Consider the following 17,341-nt stretch of genomic DNA (forward strand, 5'->3'; position numbering starts at 1 on the left):
TTTGAAACTTCAGGTCCTCTTGACCTCATCTCCTTCTAATAGCACCAAGCTGCTGATTAAATATTTGAATTAACAAGCAGCCTAATAAAGAGGCCTGTGCGCGTAGATGATCACAGCATCTTCTTTAAACACTCCGATATGCTCATTTGGTTTATTAAACTTTACGGCTAATCCCACAGCTGCACAGAGGAAACCTTGCTTCTGCTTCTCAGAACAGATAAAAAGCTTTTTATTATTCTAACTGGCACAAGTGACTGCAGCGTGGTTTGAACCGGCTTTCCCACGGCATAATCCACGAACTGTGTATGTATCCGGCTGTTTAGAGGAAGCCTATTTGTCTGGCAGGGCCCTCTGGTGGAAAAAATAAAAAACACTAGGTGTGGGAGTCAAATACACGACGAGCCTTTTTTTGCAGACAGTGATTTAATTTGAGAAAAATCACAAATTCATACACCTGCCATTTCCACTAGAAGTTAAATGCAAGGGTTTCAGAACCGAACAGGCTTCAACGTCTGTTACATGTCAAAGAGCCGCAGAACAGAAACATATTGGTATCGTGTCAAATACAGATATATATATATATTTATATATATTTATAAAAAAAAAAATCTTTCTTACCTTGTGACACTACTTTTAGACTACAGCCACAGTATTCAATATTCAGCGATCTGCATGATATTTCAAAGAACCTGCTAAATTTTACTAACATCTCAAAAATGTGGCTTCTCTTTGACTAGGTATTAGTTACAGAACATGCCTTCATACCCTTCCCCCCAATCTTGCCTTTTACTTCAAGCCATTTAAACAAAAGTACTGGGACTCTGGTACAGCCTCAATGTGGCATCATGCTTCCCTCTTCAAGCCTACTCAAGCTGGAACCGGTCAAAACACAAAAGTCATTGTCAAAGAAACTTTATTATAGGCAGATAAGTGTGGTCTTGTAGTCTTTTTACTATCTATTCAGTGCTTAACTGCAGGGACTTTTTTTCCATTTTTTTGAATGAGCTATGTAATAAGAAAGTCCAATCTTGCTCTTGCAGACGATACTGTTGATGTGCGAAGTGAGCCTCATGATGATTTTACACAATATTTCTAAGAGAGTAAGGTTTAAGACAGAGGGTCGAAACAATCCATTACGATTAAGTGCTGTAGGTCTGTCCTTCTGGTGGTTGTGGAAGCTTCATATTTTCTTTGGACATCATTAGACGCCTTAACTCTTGAAGAACAATTTTAATGGTATAAGAATTCTGCCATTTTGCTAATATTGGTATGCTACGTGAATCCACCTGCGAGACAAAAGGGGAGAAACAAAAAAAACAAAACAAACAGAATCAGTCATTGTGACAAGACTGCTGACAGTGAGTTATTGCACGGCTCGCATCACAAAGCTGCGAAACAATTTCACAACTCCCGAAATGATAGAGAAGATAGCGAAAGCCATACATAACCTTGACAGATCTGTGATGACACTCACCGTCCCGTTGGAATTATTTATCCCATTCATGCTAATTTTTGTTACAAATCTAACGGTCGGCGCTGTCTCTGGGTATCTAGGTCCACATTCCACTTTCAGACTGTATATCCTGTTCTCGTAATTGGTCTGAGGAAGAAAAGAACAGAATGGCTTTGGTTACGTTGTCTAATATGAATAGCGGGCAGTGTGTTCATTCACGAGATTCCCGTGCTTACTCTCGCTGGTCCGATGATCATGCCTGTCCATCGTGTGAGAGTCATGTCTTCGTCATCCTCCAGGCCCCAGCTGACTGTGCCGTCGCCTTCGCCCTTCTGGCCCTCTTCAAGCTCTTCCAACAAGCGAAAATTGCGTGGGACTTTAACTCCTAAAATAACAGAGGAACGAAGAGAATACGAGGATCGATTTAAAGGTGTTTGCATGGCCAAAAAAGACAAAAACTAGCCATTCTTTAATGGGTTGAAGAGATTATGAAACTCTCGGCTGATAACAGGACTTAAAATAATTTGTCTATTGGTCGATGGCATTCGTTTTCTTGGGCTATTTTACTTAGACAAACACAAAATCCCCATTGAATCTTTCAGCTCTTCATCGTGCCATCTGTGAACAGCAAAAACACATCAGCCAACGCAATAAAGTTGCGTCAAAAGAAGCAACCATGTGGCAACCAGAGGCCACATGAAGTCAATGACATTCAGCAACGTCAGCCAATGACAGGCAAAATAACTGCTGGCAAAGTGAAATGTACATTCCCGAGTTACATCAGCAACTTTTTTTTTTTTTAATAAACACTGTCTACCAGCGAGGACGAATGATACTACTCACTGACGTATGACAGTGTGTCAAATAACGTGGAGGGTTACCCAGGCAACTACTGCCTAGAACAAGCCCTAGCAACAGCTACAAAACCACTACAGTGAGACGTCAAGGGACACATTTTTATAACTCATCCAGCTGGATACTATTTAAAAAAATAAATAAATAAATAGTCGCGCATAAGACAAAATTTAAGGTCATTGCCTAAAAAATGTCCTCAGATTTTGAGTCAAAAAGGCAAGAATTTTGAGATATGCGACTCAAAATTTGGAGTTGGATGTCCCCGTTTGTCCTCGCTTTTTCAGGAATGCATTAACTCAGGAGTGACGTTATTCCCAAGTCGAACATCAGAGTTCCGAGGTATCCTGAACAATAACCTGAGCAATAGCGGCGTGGCTGCTCTAAATGACACATGTCCAGAGCCAATCAGCGTCGCCAGGCCTCATCCACTACTTCAGAGTCATTAAACTAAAACTCTCCACAGCATTGGTGCCTTTTGCAGTAACGCATTATCTGACTAATATTAAGGCTTGCTGCATGCATAACTGGATCGTTTATCACACATATCCTCAGGAGGCAGTGATCTTAGGACTAGAAATCGCTAACAGGAGAGCAAACAGTAGTGAGGCTCAATGAAGTCATTGTTTTCTATAAGTTTAGCTTTCACGAGATTTGTTACTAAAGAAAAAACTAAAATATTCATAAAGTATAAACAGATGTGTCCATAACAGCTGGTTTAGAGCTGTAATGATCACCTGGTTTTATGGGAAAGCTGCATTTTGTTATGTAACATTTGTCACCTACTGAAAATCCTACCAGTCTGAATTTGCCTTTTGCTGCTTGGATGCAAATCACTTTTGTTGACAAAACAGTTTTAAAATGCCGATCTGAAAACGATTTTCACTGTATGACAATCTACAGGTCAAAAGATCAATTGCCTGACTGAATATATGGCAAATTAATTGGTACAGCGCACGAAGCTGAAACAATTAGCTGACCGGCAGGAAAATATTCAGCAGCCACCACTCTGATAATCTGCGGTCTGCTTTTTTCCGTTGCTAGTGTTTCATGAAAATTTGACTTCACACTTCGGATCAAAACATGCAATCCATGTACAAGAGTGAAGCAGTTAAATGTGCGTAAAACAGGACAAGCTGATACAAAAAATAGCTCGGCAGACCGCGGCTCACAGTATGTTACGTTCACCTTCTGTGCCTCGAATTTGATACCTTGATCAGAAGTCACTCGCTGAAGACATGCGATGCCGCGTTAACACTGAAGCTTGAAATATATCGGCGCTTTGACAGCTGTTTGGAAATGGTCACGAGAGCTGAAGCACATGGGCCTATACTGCTGATTTTTAACACCTGATTCAGAGTAAAATCCATCTTATGACCAGCGTCTTAATATCTGGGCCGATGAGAACATCGCTCAAAACTCTTCAACCCAATGTTTGGCTGCTCGGAGAGGAGGGTATTCGTAGGGGGGCTGATAAGTTGGCATAAAACACATAGCCTGACAGGCACTCAGCAGACTGTAAATGATGAACTTCTTAGAGGAGCGGTGGCTGCGCATACGTGAAACTACTGGTATTCATAAGTATGATCCTAAAGACAAACCAGCAGAAAGGGAAGTGAAGGGAGTTATTTTCTTCAAAAAAGAAAAAAAAGAAAAAAAAGACCACATGCCTGGAGCGGAAGGCGAAGAAATGTAATCTTTCATTTCACCTCATGGTCAGACTTCAGAGATAAGTTTTAAAGAAAAAAAAAATATCAGCCCTTCATCTGAGACTGCAATGGCTGACTCTTAAAATGTCTCTGCTCCCTAGAAACTGTTGAAAGATTTCAGTCATTGCAGAGACACCGATGTCAACAGGACTGTCTGTAATAGGGCTGTGCGATATGACCAAAATCTCATATCCTGATATAAGACATCTATCATCCCGATAACAATATAAATCACACAAATCTAACATTTTCTGTAAATTCTGTGAATCTCAGGCAGCTCGACTTGCGTGAAGTGTTTCCAGCTGGGCGTCGCGTACCTGGAGTCGAATGTTTTAACCGATGCATGATACTATACATTTTTAGACATAAGTTGTAACGGCCGCCGTTTTCTTTGTGAGTATTTATTACACGGTGTGCTGCGGGGAAAAGCCTGTTCTAACGTCTGAGTCTAAGGTTTATTTTTTAGCACCCGATGGCTCTTTTTCGCTTCTCATCCATAAATACTCTGCATACTCTTTCACGTGATTCAGTTTATTTTGAAAAGTCTCAACAGGATCTTGAGCTTTATTGTGAAAGGTTTATGTGGAAAATAAGTAAGCCACACGCAGGGATTTTACCGTCGTTGTTGCTAAAGACAACGCATAAAAACAGGCGCTTGTCCATCTGTAGTGTGGTTATATTAAATATAAGAGAAAGAAAGAACTTTAAGAAATTAATATAGCCACTACAGTGACCATCAAAACGATGAAAAAATATTGCCGTAAACAGTTTATTTTGCGACACCACGAAACAAACGATAGCATAAAATGAAACGATAGACGTTTTTATATCGTCATCCGATATATATTGTTATATCAAACATCCCTAGTCTGTAATAGCAACATTATAACTGATTGAGAAAATAAATGACAAGTTAATTGACTAATAACGGAGTTGAAGATCGTCAAAAGATGCTCAGAAATTCTAATGTAAGACGAGGAAAAAAGCAAGACTTTACATTTATATTCACTGTGAATGGCTTTTTTTGTGCAATTTGTTTTATTAAACAAAAATTATTTATACCTTTCTGTAAATACTTAGCTAATTACAAAGTTTTAGCTCTGGGAAAGAAATTAAATTCCCAATGGGAAATTTGTTGTTTGCGTTTTCTGGTAATGGTCTGTTTTTCAAATGGAAGATGAGCCACTAAGTGCAAGGTTTTAGTCATAAAACATACTTTGTTTGTTTGCAAAAATTCAGCAATTAAAAATGTAAAATACTGATTTATCAGTCAATATTATCTACATATACACACACCAGGGTAAAGTTTAAGTGAAAGAAAGATTAAGTAATAGAGCACAGGAGCGATCTTGAAATGTCAGCTGTGCTAAAAACAGTCAAGAGGAGCAAAAGAAGAGGCTCTAAACCAGTTACCAGCATTTTTATCTGTATTGCTAATTAAAGATTATTCATTAACACATAGATACGGACACAAATGCGACTGGTTAATATCAGCAGACTGATTCATCAGCTGGTCTCCACAACAGCACGAGCCGAGTTGGTGACTGTTGGTCTATCATGTCAGGTTGGTGCAAAGGCCACAGAATAAAGGATCGGCTTAGTAATGAGTGTGTTCGCCACATCCATCACTGTCCAAACTGAATGCTAGTTTTGTTGCCCTCACCTGTCTGACAAGTATTATCAGTTGCAGTCACGGTTAAAGGTAGTGCTGCAATTCAAATTAAGAACTCGACTGGAAGACATCTAAACAGCTCCCCACGTCCCCACATGTGTGTCGTTAATGGGGCAACTTAAATCTTTCTCTACTTCGCTCCCTTCTGCCGTTTCGTCTCCGTTATGGTTGCTTAAGATCTGCACAAAAATAAAAGCCGTTTGCTGCGACTTGCTATTATTCATTTGTTTTGTCGTTCAGGGCGTTTATTTTGCAAGTTTGAAAAGCCACGCTTCCTGTTGGAGCGCTGAAGGCAAGCACGGGCCCCGACTACTTGCTGAAACAAAGCGTGCCCACTACAGCGGTTGTAGTTAATCGATCTGGTGCTCGACTATCTTCCCCGCCCTACACCTGCAAATACCCACCTCGTGTAAATACAATACATTTTTTACCTAATGGAAAACGGGTTAAACAAAGGCGTTAAGCGTGCCACAACAATAGCGAGCAGCGTGCTAATGAAAGCAGAGGCGGAACTGCTCCCCACATTAAAACATTTCCGATACCATTATGTGTACTGCCGTGTGTGATGCTTCATGGAGAAGCTATACAAAATTTCTCATAAAGCATGTTTAACTGTTCGGTTATTGTGCTTTTGTTGCTATTTAATCACAAAATACGCGTTTACGACATTCATATGCGATAAGAATATTCCGATCAAGCTAGCTGGACAAAATGGGAGTGAGTGCCGCGCGGTGCTGGAATATTCTAGTCGCTAAGTTAGCTTCACTAGCTAATGCCATCTATGGTTGTTTGCGAAACACATTAACAGAAACCTACAAACCAAATCAAAAATTTATACTGGATTTTTATAGCTAACGTTTGTTTCACATGCACGGTGTCCGTATGGGCCACAGCGAAGACCACCTTAAGCTATTTCAGCTAACTCACGGGGCCAGCTAGTCACTCCTTCGCTATATAGCTAGGGTTAGCCAACACACCAGTTCCGTGACATAGATGGCTCCCGTGAGGCTCACTGCTTCATCGACTGCAGTAAATTACAAATCAAAGCGATTTCATAAACCTCTCTCCTAAGTAAAAAGTCTCAGTGTCGTGACTGAAATAACATCGAGGCCTCGACTTGTGCTGCACATTGCGTCGCTGTATATGTTAGTTTGAAGACACACAAACCTGAGGAGGCCGCCATCTTCTTCAGCCGAGTCCAGAAGCACACAGATGTGTGACATCACGGCGGTTAAAAATCGGGCGAGCAGCATCACACCGGCGGAGAGCGGCATTGCACGCTGCTGACAGGCTGTTCGCACCTGTCCACTCTCACTCTCGTTCCATTCTTTCATGTTTCATATCGTCAAACTAATTTCAGTGTTAGACAAAGGTAAACACAGCAAATAAAAAGTAGTTTTTAAATGATGATTCCATTCATTAAGGTTACAAAGTTACTCAAACCTGCCTGGACTTAATCCTGATTACTGGTTGTGGCACCCTTGGCAGTAAGAACTGCAACCAAGCATTTGTAGATACTGGTAATGAGTCTTTGACATTGCTATGGAGGAATTTTGGCCCACTATTCTTTGCAGAATTGTTTTAATTTAGCCATACTGTAACCTTTTCATGTATAAACAGCCTGTTTAACATCATGCCAAATCTGGACTTGGTCACTCCAAAACCTTCATTCAGATCTTCATCCTGCTGCATAATCCAAGTACACTTGAGCTCCGGGAGACAAACAGATGACTGAACAGTCTCCTCCAGGCTTTTTTAGTAGCGTTGTTTCTGAAGTACCATAGTAGCCCCAGACCATCACACTACCACCACCATGTTTGACTGTTAGTGTGATGTTATTTTCTTTGTTAGTTTGTAACAAAGAAAATGTAACAAAAGCTTCCCAGAAGTTCAGCTTTTGTCTCATCAGTCCGCATAACATTTCCTCAAAGGTCTTGGGAATAGTCACCATGTTTTTTTGGCAAATGTGAGACGAGCCTTTGTGTTCTGTCAGTTATTTGATTGTATCGTCAGAAGACGGCTGCATTTATTTGTTAACTTGCTTCGTGTGGTTCAGATTCTGTGCTCTTACAGTAGGCCTTTAACTTGCTTGGTACCATCCTTGGCCAACTGGGGCTGAGGGGCATTAACGAGTGGAAGTGTTTTTACATTCAGCATATAAAAGAGGGGCACAGCTGGAGTTTGCAAACCAAAGCAGTGGCAGGACTTGATTTAGAGTCATGAATTAACCTAACTGGTCACAGTCCAAACTCCATGTGTTTGGACTGTGAGAGGAAGCCATGCAGGGATGGGGATCATGGAAACTCCACACAAAGCGGCCCCAGCCAGCCAATGCATTCAAACCCAGGACCCCTTTGTTGTGAGGCAGCAGTGCTAACCACTGCGTCACCATGCTGAAATTAAAGTTAAGACTAAGTCAGTGCAGCTTCTTTTTGATTAGGATTAGAGCCTTAACAACTTCACTAACAGATTTAATATAAATATGTGCAGGCTGTATTAGTTTTCTATCATACCCCCATACTTTGGACATTATGACCGACAAAAACTATCATCTTTTTCTGGTAAATTTCAGCCTGGTTTCAGCTGACAGCTCGGCAGGTTAGGATTTTGCACACGTGACACATCACCGTTCAAAATTAAGCGAGCATCTCCCAAATTGTCGGGCTTTTGACCTTCTTAGACAAAACCTCGTCTGCTGATTTGTAGAGTTCAGTTACATTTAAAACAGGATGAGAAGGGTCGGATATTTCACAAAACAAAAGATTTATTTTATTTTTGAAACTTTAAACACACTTTTGTGGATAATACAGGTGTCCATTCCAGGTCCAGAATTTATGCAGGTTGCACTGTTAGAAGGAAAGAAACAGTTAAGCTATCAAGAGCAGAGATCTGAGAGATTCGAGACACATCTGGCTTAACTGCATCTTTTCAGTGGTCAGGTTATTGGATAATTTAAGCTTACAGATCTGGATTAAAGGTTTTTCTCCCTCCAATATCTTATCCATTTATTTGGCTAATGTCAGACCTGATAAAATTGGACTACAATAAAAATACAATAGCAAAAAACATACTTTTTACATTTATAATCAGGCCAGAGATTAACTGCTAGAGGATGTGCAGCAGATTTGGGAAGCAGATGAAGTGTGGTCACAGATAAGACAAAATGGTGGATGTAGCTGGTCAAGTCACCCACTCTCATCGCTGACTCGGATTGCTGCCATGTAGCTGTAGTTGCTATAGCAACACATCATTCTGGCTCCAGCTGCAGGTGTACAAACTCCGGGGTCTCCGCCATAATCTGAGATAAAGCCACAAAAAAGAGCCGCTTGGCACGTCCGTTTAAGCATGATTTTATACGACCGCAGGCTCTCGCGCTCATGTTTTACCACTTCAAACCCCCCCCCCCCCGAGTAGGTCAAACTAACTTTTTTTAAATTCATGGCTCCGATTGCTTCACAGATATTGAGCTAAGCCAGTGTGAGTGAAGGACTGCACCAAAGTGCCAGGGAGCACAAAAGCAACAGTACACTGAACACTGGGACAGAGAGTCTGACTACATTTATTCTAGTTTGGGTCAAGATAAATGAAAAATGGTTGGTTGGTTCTAGTTTTGATGATATGGCACAATGCTACCAAGACCAAAAGTTCTTAATTGAAAGCAGAAATGACTATCATACATTTTGACCTTTGGGGAAAAAATGACCTAAAATAGCCACTCTTTCTGAACTAGCCATCTAGTTTTGATTAAATTGGACTCTCCTGAATAATCAAAGTATGAAAGTCAAATTAAAATGAAATTATGATTTTGACCCTTTGACCTCAATTCTGACCTTGGACCTTGACCTTCTGGGAAATGTCTGGGAAACTCAGAAATGCTTGGAGAGTATATTTTTGAAGTCGTTTTAAACCATACTCAATTATTCATGCACCAGTGAAATGCTTTCAACATTTGCATTTCCTCTGCTCGAGCCCTACATTGTTAAATGATAAAACGGGTTTGGTAGTGGAGACCATCATAGACAAGTAGACACATGACGAGACCAGCATGTCTACATGTCATTATTTAATGGTTCACAATAAGTCTCTGTATACTTTTATCACTTGTTACATAATGGAGGAAAACTGCATTACTGTGTAGAGTGGCCACACACTGATCATCAGAACAAGGAAGAGAGATGCCTCAAGTGACTTGTAATGTGGTGTGGTTGTTAATACCGTTTCAAAAACTGCTGGTTACGAGGATTTTCCCACACAGCCATCTGTAGAGTGTACAGAGAACGGTCCAGAAGAGAAAACATGCAGTTCTCTGGGTAAAAATACCTTGTTGATACCAGAGGAGACAGCTTTGAACTAATAGGAAGGCAACAATAACTTACATGATCACTCCTTACAACTGAGGTATGCAGAAGAGCATCTCCAGACCCATGGGCTATAGCAGAAGACCACATCAGGTACAATAAGAAAGAAATTAAATTGGAAAAACATGTAATAAGTCAGTTTCTGACATGTGACTTGGATGATGGGGTCAGTATCAGTGTAAACACGAAAGCTTGGATCCACCCTGCCTTGTTTCAATCATTAATCACTGGCTCACCTGCACATCAGAAGCATATTTGGCCAGGATACTGGAAACTGGAACAAATCTCAGTCCATTTACTACCAAGATTTACCCAGTAAAGTCAGCAGTAGGCTCTTCCGCATAGATGATACAGCTAGCAAACAACTTAACATAGAGAAACTGGTGAAATATGCAGGTCAGAAGTAAGAAACCTTTAGTGAACATCATTTTATTTATTCTCTATAAACAAATAGTCAACATGAGCTACTCAATCCAAAAGAAAAAACACAAAATAAGTTCAAGCTTGCTTTAACAGTTTCTTGAAGACAAAGTCTGCGATTATAATGTACAAGTTATCCAAAGAGCTTTTTAATCACAGCACAAAACAAGTTAACAAAGAAAATAAGTACTTTCAAATATGAGCTCTTTAAGTCAACACTGGATGCAGTTTTTACACATTCCTATAAAAACTGCAACAGGAAACCAGCGTTTAATGAGTCATTGGGTCCTTCTGAATCACCAATCTGGGGTGCTATAAACATCTAATACACCCAGATATTCAGCACATGCTGGTTCGGTTAAACAAATACGTTTTTTTACAGCACGAGTAAAGAAGTCGACATGGGATAGGATTTAAAATTAAGGACTGTACATAATTGCAGGGTGTGCCTCAAGCAAGGAGACGAACAGTCTTTCCAGTGACTGTCAAGTAATCCTCGTCAGCCAGAGCTCGCAACGCCTCGTCGAACAGCTCCTTAGTAATCGCCTGCAAACGGGGCAAGACAGGAGGAAGCCATTAGAGAGGAAGTGATGCAAAAGTGCAGCAAATACTCAGAGAGTGCAAACGTGTCGACGGCTACTCTGGCTGAATTTTGTGATATTTCAGAGGATACGGAGAAATGTTAGAGCTTAGCTTTTGTTCAGTCTAATGAGGAACGAGTGCCATGCTACAGCCATAGCGATCGCCATCTGAAGAGCTGAAATCAAACTGATATTTGAGCTTTGACTTCATGCTGGCTTAATAAAAATAAAGATTTAAAAGACTCACAGTTTCAGACTGTCCTCTGAGGTCATCGAGCAGCTGCTGGTATTTCATGGCTGGCGTCTTCCCTTTGGCCTGGATCAGCTTCTTCAGGGCCTGGGCTACCTCCTCCTTGCGCTTGCGTGCTGTGGCGCTCATGCCTGTAATCAAGCAAAGAACAATGCATTGAAATGCAACTGCAGGACTGAACCTAGAGGTTATTTGCATAATTAATCTGGGGTTAAAAAGTTGTCCTATAAAGAGGCCGGAAAAGCCCAAGTGGCACCTTCACAATGGAGAAAATGGAACTAGTATTTCAAAGCAAGGCCATTGTAAAATGAGCCTGACCCTCATAAAGTGCATCTTTAATTTCTCATGTCAGCACCTTTAGAAATACATTCACTGTCTTCCGTACCTGTTGTCAGAATAGAGATGTCTACAAATCCTGTTCTAGGATCTGTGGCCGACTGTTTCAAGGCCTCTCGGTGCAGCCGCTTGGCCTCCTCCACGTCAATGGTCTCCACTTTCTCGGAGAAGCGTACCTTGGCGTGGGCCTCTGCCAAGCGGATCAGGGACTCCAGCTGTCTGGGGTAGGCGGACACCATCCCACGGCCGCTGCCTATCTTTCTCATGTCAACATAGGCCTGCGGATGAACGTAAACAAGGTCAGCTACATAGAACTCTAAGAATCGACTAAAATGTTTGCTAAAAGGGTTAAATTAAGCCACAGAGTTTCCACAGACCTCAATGAGGGCCTGGCTGGCTTCTTCGCTCAGTCTTGGGCTGATGTACGTTCGCGCGTACGCGATGTAGTCCTTCAGCACGGCCATGTCCAGGAACTCTTCCTCCATCTGCTCCTCGGTCTGGTAGTAGAGAGACACCAGGTGGTGAGCCAGCCTGCGGTCGTAAGCCTCATCCTGGGGATCCAGCATCAGGAAAATGAGGTCGAATCTGACGGCGCAACAAACACAAAGTTACGTTTAGTTTGCAACACAGCAACATGTGGATCGGTGCATCGGGAGTTTCAATGCAGTGATGTTCACCTGGACAGGAGAGTGTGAGGCAGCTGGATGTTCTCGATTGTGGTCTTTTTGGGGTTCCACTGGGATTCCACTGGGTTGGCAGCAGCCAGCACGGCGGTGCGGGCGTTCAGCTGGCAGATGATTCCAGCCTGAGGGCACGAAAACACAAACGCCGTGAGACCGAAAGCTCCTTCCGTTTGCGTACTTCCAAACGATTACGTATTAAATGTGGTGACATATACCTTTGCAATGGAGAGGGTCTGCTGCTCCATGACCTCGTGCAGCACGGAGCGCGTGTTGTCGCTCATCTTGTCGAACTCGTCGATGCAGCAGATGCCGTTGTCGCTCAGGACCAGCGCGCCGGTCTGCAGCACCAGCTGCCTGGTCTCTGGGTCCTTCATCACATAGGCGGTCAGACCCACAGCGCTGGAGCCCTTTCCTGACGTGTACTGGCCGCGGGGCACCAGGTTGTAGACGTACTGCAGCAGCTGGGACTTGCTGGTGCCGGGGTCTCCGCAAAGCAGGATGTTCACCTCGGCACGGAAGTTCCCGCGGCCGGTCTGACTGAAGTCCTTTCGAGTGCCCCCAAACAGCTGGAGCAAGATGCCCTGGTACCAGGAGACGGAGAAAGAGACACAATCGAATCACAACTTTAATCTAAATTCATCTTCAACCAAAACTTTTATTAGGGCATTTCTGCATTTCACCTCTGCTTAAAATGTTCTTTTTTTAAAAGCTGCAGCAGAGTGACCGATATGCAGGAAAGAGGGCGTGGCTGTTGTGGGCCTTTTTGGCTATGTGATAGCCAAGTGTTTCCACCTTAACAAGTAGCCTTTGGTCTTACCTTTTTGATGTCTTCATGTTCGTAGATGCTCGGTGCAAGGGCAGAGGAGAGGCGTTCGTAGACGTCCGGCTTGGCTGCGAGCTCCTTCAGGGTCTGCACGCGGTCTTCGGTGAAGAGCTTCTGCTCGGCCTCTTCGTCCAAACCGTGCAGGCGCTTTTCGTCTGTCTTGCGGAAGTGGATGGCATCTATGTGAGTCTTGTAAACCGACTTCACGTTGCTCTGGCGTGGGTTAACGCGCATTGGGACGGCTCTGTAGATACCTGCACAGATGACAAAGGCTGTTAGTGATCCGACCACAACGTGACCTTCAACGACCACCTTGCAAATTTTTTTTTTAAAAAATGCTTTAATTTCATGCCAAACACTTTAAATCCACCTGATGACTTTCTGCAGCCAGGAGCTGCCCCCTGCTGGTCATTAGAAATATTGCAGCTCAGCTCTTGCTTCCATTTTCAGCCCCATCTTTTACTCTTCATACAGGTCATCATGAAATTAATATTATCAAGATATTAAAGAAATCTCACCAGTGATGTTCACCCTGTCTCCTGGCTGCACTTTGTCAACTAGATCGTTGTGAGCGTAAACGATAGTCGTGTGAGGCGTCTGACCGGCCGGCATGTCTTCGGGAGATTCCTGAATTTTTATCTGTTGCGAAAGGAAGAACGGTAAACAAACAGTCGCCATGACCTCCGCAGCAACACATCGGCGATTACCATCCGTGTATTCTGAGATAAGGTGTCGCTGACTATGAGCAAACTCTCACCATCTGTTTGTCTGAGAAGACAGAGCGATTGTGAATCAACGCCAGGCTGTGGGTGGTGTTGCAGTGGCGACACACAGCCGGCTCGGCGATGCGCCCGCGATCCACCTCCACGCGGGTGCTGTAGGCGCACACCTGGCACTGGAAGAACGCCTCCTGCATCTCAGGGATGAGCTGCGAGGTGCGGATCACCATGCCGCTGATGGTGATCAGCTGATCGATGTCTGTGGAAGAAACACAGAAGTTGACACCTCACTGTTTACAAAAAACAGAAGACAACATGGGTCCCGTAACACGTGTGACGTCAGTTCAAACCTTCTGGGTTCAGGCTCCTCATGCTTTTGGTTTTCACGGCGTTGTAGGGGCGTACTTGGATCTGATACTCAAGGAAAGAGTCGGGGAAACGCTCGAAGAAAAGCTCGTTGACCGCCATGTCAAAAGTTGGGATGACTTCCTGAAAACGACATAGTTAACTCCATTAATACGCAGCCAAATTCCACAGAATTTCTTCCACGGAAACAGGGAACGATTTAATCTTTAACAGAGTGCAGATGCCAGTGGTCCTGTGGATAAAGTGACTAATAATATTATAGATGGATATAACAATAAAAATGTAAATAAACCCCTCATAGAACAAAAAGTAAAATTTGCTTCTGTATTTGTCTTTGGATTCATTCACCTATCCATTTGTTTTCTATATAACCTTGTTTGCGTCACATTACACATCACTTCTCCCTTTGCATTTGCATCCACTTATTTTAGTTTTATTTATTCAAGACATCACCGTATGGCATTACTTCATTATAAAAATCAGAAGGCCGCCATTTCACTCATCAGGGGCTCAAGGTTTCATCCTCTGTTTAATCCGTACTCACGAATACACCTAATGACGTAATAAAAACAACAGCAATGAAAAAAAAATAAACAAATGATGGCAGATGAAGCGAGCTTTACCTGTGGGTAGCAGGTGAGCTGTCTGTAAAGTTCTGCATCAAAGGACTGCACGTGGCGGCAGTTCACGTTCATCACAGGATCGCCGACGACGCTGATCTGTGGGACGAGAGGAGAAACATTGATATTACGTCTTTGAATGCAATCCCGCGCAACCGCCTCCTCCTGTATTGTCTCATTTCTTGGCTGTTGTTCATCATTCAGAAACACCATCGTGCAGTGCGAGTCTGACTTAAAAACGTTTGGAGCAGCAAACAATAAAAATTGCACCTCCTCCAGCTTCTGCATGTATAACGGCTCGTTCAGGTCCAGACCAGCGTTCTCATCTTCAGTGGAGGTCGGGTCAACAAACCTCTGGAGAAACCTCTGGAAGCAGCGAAACGCAAAGCATGCCGATGTTAACTCATGGACTCCCTACAGGACATTTATTATGGGATCTAGCTGACTCGGCTTCATACCTGAAACTTTTCCTTGCAGGTGCCGACATTCACATCAGTCCCCCAGATCACCAGCCTCTGCCCGGCGTTCGACTCGCTGGCCACGGCGCCATCTGCGCTCGGCTGAGAGAAGATAGCGAATAGTTAACTTCTGAGGGTTCAGGCTTCATGTGAGCTCAATACATGACAAACACAAGGTTACTGACCGGCTCAGAGTGAAGATCAACTTGGGGAGCCTTCCTGACTGATCCCAGATCAGGACGCTGCCTGGCTGGTGTGCCCCGCACTCCGCTCCGTGGGGTTCCCTCAATCCTGGAGCTGGGAGTCCCGTACATCAAGGGGGAGCTCATGTCCACCTCGTTAGGAGGCACTGTTAAAAGGAGGCAGATTTATAAAACAATTTAAGAATCCAAACTTGAGTCCACAAGACCACAACAACTCAAACATGTCATACCTGAAGGTCGGGGGCTGGAGAGCAGAGACGTGTCCTGGGGTGCTGCAGGACTGAGAATGTCCGTGGCTGGGGAGGTGGGCATCGGCATCAGGTCCCCGGTGGAGGAGTCCTGACCTCTGCGCCGCTGAGAGGGAGGCGAGGTGGGGTCCTCACTGCTGGCTAAAATCGCACAGACACGAAGAAAAGTAGGCAACGGTCATCATACAATCACAGGAGGTCCATATGCAAAAGGATGGAGCAGGTGGGGAACTTACGTGTAGGTGGATTGGTGTTCCTTCCACGCTTACGGCCACCAGGGGTTGAAGCTGGAGAAGACATTGCTGCTGGGAAATCAACAAAAGGTGACACTCAGTAACGGAAATGTAATAACACTTACATACTGTCGCTCTGGCTGTAGGACATCACTGATGGCTTCAAGTTTGACTGAGCATTTAGAAAACTGACATTCACATATGTGGCTGGCTGAAAAACTTTAACTATTTCCTTTTTGTTTTATTAGATCTTTTTTCAGTTTTGTGGAGAAAATGACATGAGATAGATATAAACTGAGCAGCCTGCCTTTCGCTGCCTCGTTAACAGCCCGATTACATTTACATGCAATGAGGTAATATTTGATGTAGCACAAATAACCTTGTGTAACAATTAGTCCAAGGTTGGGGCATGAAACAAACCAACTGTTTTTCCTTACATTTGGTACTTGGATCTATGTTATGAATGCGTGCTTGAATCGCTTCCAGATATCAGTCAAACAGCACGAAAAGTTCACTTAACTATACAAACAACACTTCCGGCGCGCTGATGTGCTACACTGCGTGTCTTTTTTAGATGTTTTGAAGTGTCTTATTTTCACTAAAGCACTAACTGCATTAAACCCTCGACCTCCATTTGACATGTGGCTGCAGAGCACACAATAAGCTGATCCTCGACTGCGACGATTTAACATTAAACGTCAGCGTAAAACAACAAAACACCTTCGTGCACGTTTAAGTCAACCTGATTAACGTGTCACGCTTTCACGAAACCACCAAAACTACAGATGTAATAAGCTAAAAAATATCATTATATACGTCTCTTCTTACCTCTTCTTGTGTATACGTCCGAGCGGAGAAGATGTGGCGCGAAACTGCGGGTGACGTTATTTTCGCGGGGAACTTTGGGCCAATGAGAGGCTGGGATTGACTTTCTTTTCTTTCCGGTCGATCCCTTCACCGAAAAAGGGGGGTTCTTGTTCAGCGTTTACTTATCCGGCTTCAGTTTAGCATCTTGTAGACTCAATAAACAAACAGATTAAATAGGAAATAAATAAATAAATTTACTTTTAATTTTTGATATGTCAAATACGATCTGCGTTTCCTGTGCGCTCATGTGCTCCATCAAACCCTCAATCGATTTGGTTTGGCCCAGCAGTAAGAGACTTTTTTTTGCCCCTGCCCTAATCTTTATTGTAACGATGCAAACGACACGCAAGTGTGAAACCGCCTCCCAAATACTAAATGACAGCAAATCCGTGACAGGCTACGGATGTAAAGATGTAACATTTGAATTAATACAACAGCAGAAGCTAACCGGGAAGTACTATTCACCCTCTTTTCCTACTCTACATGTAGG

The 17,341-nt window shown here is 43.1% G+C and overlaps 2 protein-coding genes across 2 annotated transcripts; both read right to left on the reverse strand.

Moving 5' to 3' along the window:
- Positions 1–420: 420 nt before the first annotated feature.
- On the reverse strand, positions 421–6,899 carry ube2v2 (ubiquitin-conjugating enzyme E2 variant 2). The gene is made up of 4 exons (XM_085377049.1): positions 6,854–6,899; positions 1,690–1,838; positions 1,475–1,600; positions 421–1,286 (listed from the first exon to the last, which is right to left on the reverse strand). Exons 1-4 carry the CDS (start codon positions 6,867–6,869, stop codon positions 1,140–1,142), a joined length of 438 nt encoding a protein of 145 aa, XP_085233175.1. The 5' UTR covers positions 6,870–6,899; the 3' UTR covers positions 421–1,139.
- A 4,015-nt stretch (positions 6,900–10,914) lies between these two features.
- Positions 10,915–16,051, reverse strand: mcm4 (minichromosome maintenance complex component 4). Its single transcript, XM_085378223.1, has 16 exons — positions 15,988–16,051; positions 15,734–15,892; positions 15,486–15,649; positions 15,301–15,402; positions 15,113–15,208; positions 14,846–14,941; positions 14,207–14,345; positions 13,895–14,115; positions 13,656–13,776; positions 13,132–13,391; positions 12,530–12,895; positions 12,309–12,436; positions 12,009–12,216; positions 11,681–11,909; positions 11,293–11,426; positions 10,915–11,010 (listed from the first exon to the last, which is right to left on the reverse strand). The coding sequence occupies exons 1-16, from the start codon at positions 16,049–16,051 to the stop codon at positions 10,915–10,917; spliced, it is 2,583 nt and encodes an 860-aa protein (XP_085234349.1).
- Between the last annotated feature and the right edge of the window lie 1,290 nt (positions 16,052–17,341).

This window comes from Diplotaxodon limnothrissa, linkage group LG18, assembly GCF_057381915.1.
Source record: "Diplotaxodon limnothrissa isolate DT_005_m linkage group LG18, D_limnothrissa_male_GT1.1, whole genome shotgun sequence".
In the NCBI taxonomy this organism is placed as follows: Eukaryota; Metazoa; Chordata; class Actinopteri; order Cichliformes; family Cichlidae; genus Diplotaxodon; species Diplotaxodon limnothrissa.

What these genes read in the sequence shown, in the direction of transcription:
- mcm4 (XM_085378223.1), bottom strand. Translation starts at nt 16,051, where the DNA reads ATGTCTTCTCCAGCTTCAACCCCTGGTGGCCGTAAGCGTGGAAGGAAC. An exon ending in AGCTCACCTGCTACCCACAG is followed by an intron (nt 14,346 to 14,845) that starts GTAAAGCTCGCT and finishes TGTCGTTTTCAG; the next exon opens with GAAGTCATCCCAACTTTTGA. An exon ending in CATCTCTATTCTGACAACAG is followed by an intron (nt 11,427 to 11,680) that starts GTACGGAAGACA and finishes GCTTGATTACAG; the next exon opens with GCATGAGCGCCACAGCACGC.
- ube2v2 (XM_085377049.1), bottom strand. An exon ending in TGATCATCGGACCAGCGAGA is followed by an intron (nt 1,601 to 1,689) that starts GTAAGCACGGGA and finishes TTTCTTCCTCAG; the next exon opens with ACCAATTACGAGAACAGGAT. An exon ending in TAAATAATTCCAACGGGACG is followed by an intron (nt 1,287 to 1,474) that starts GTGAGTGTCATC and finishes TTTGTCTCGCAG; the next exon opens with GTGGATTCACGTAGCATACC.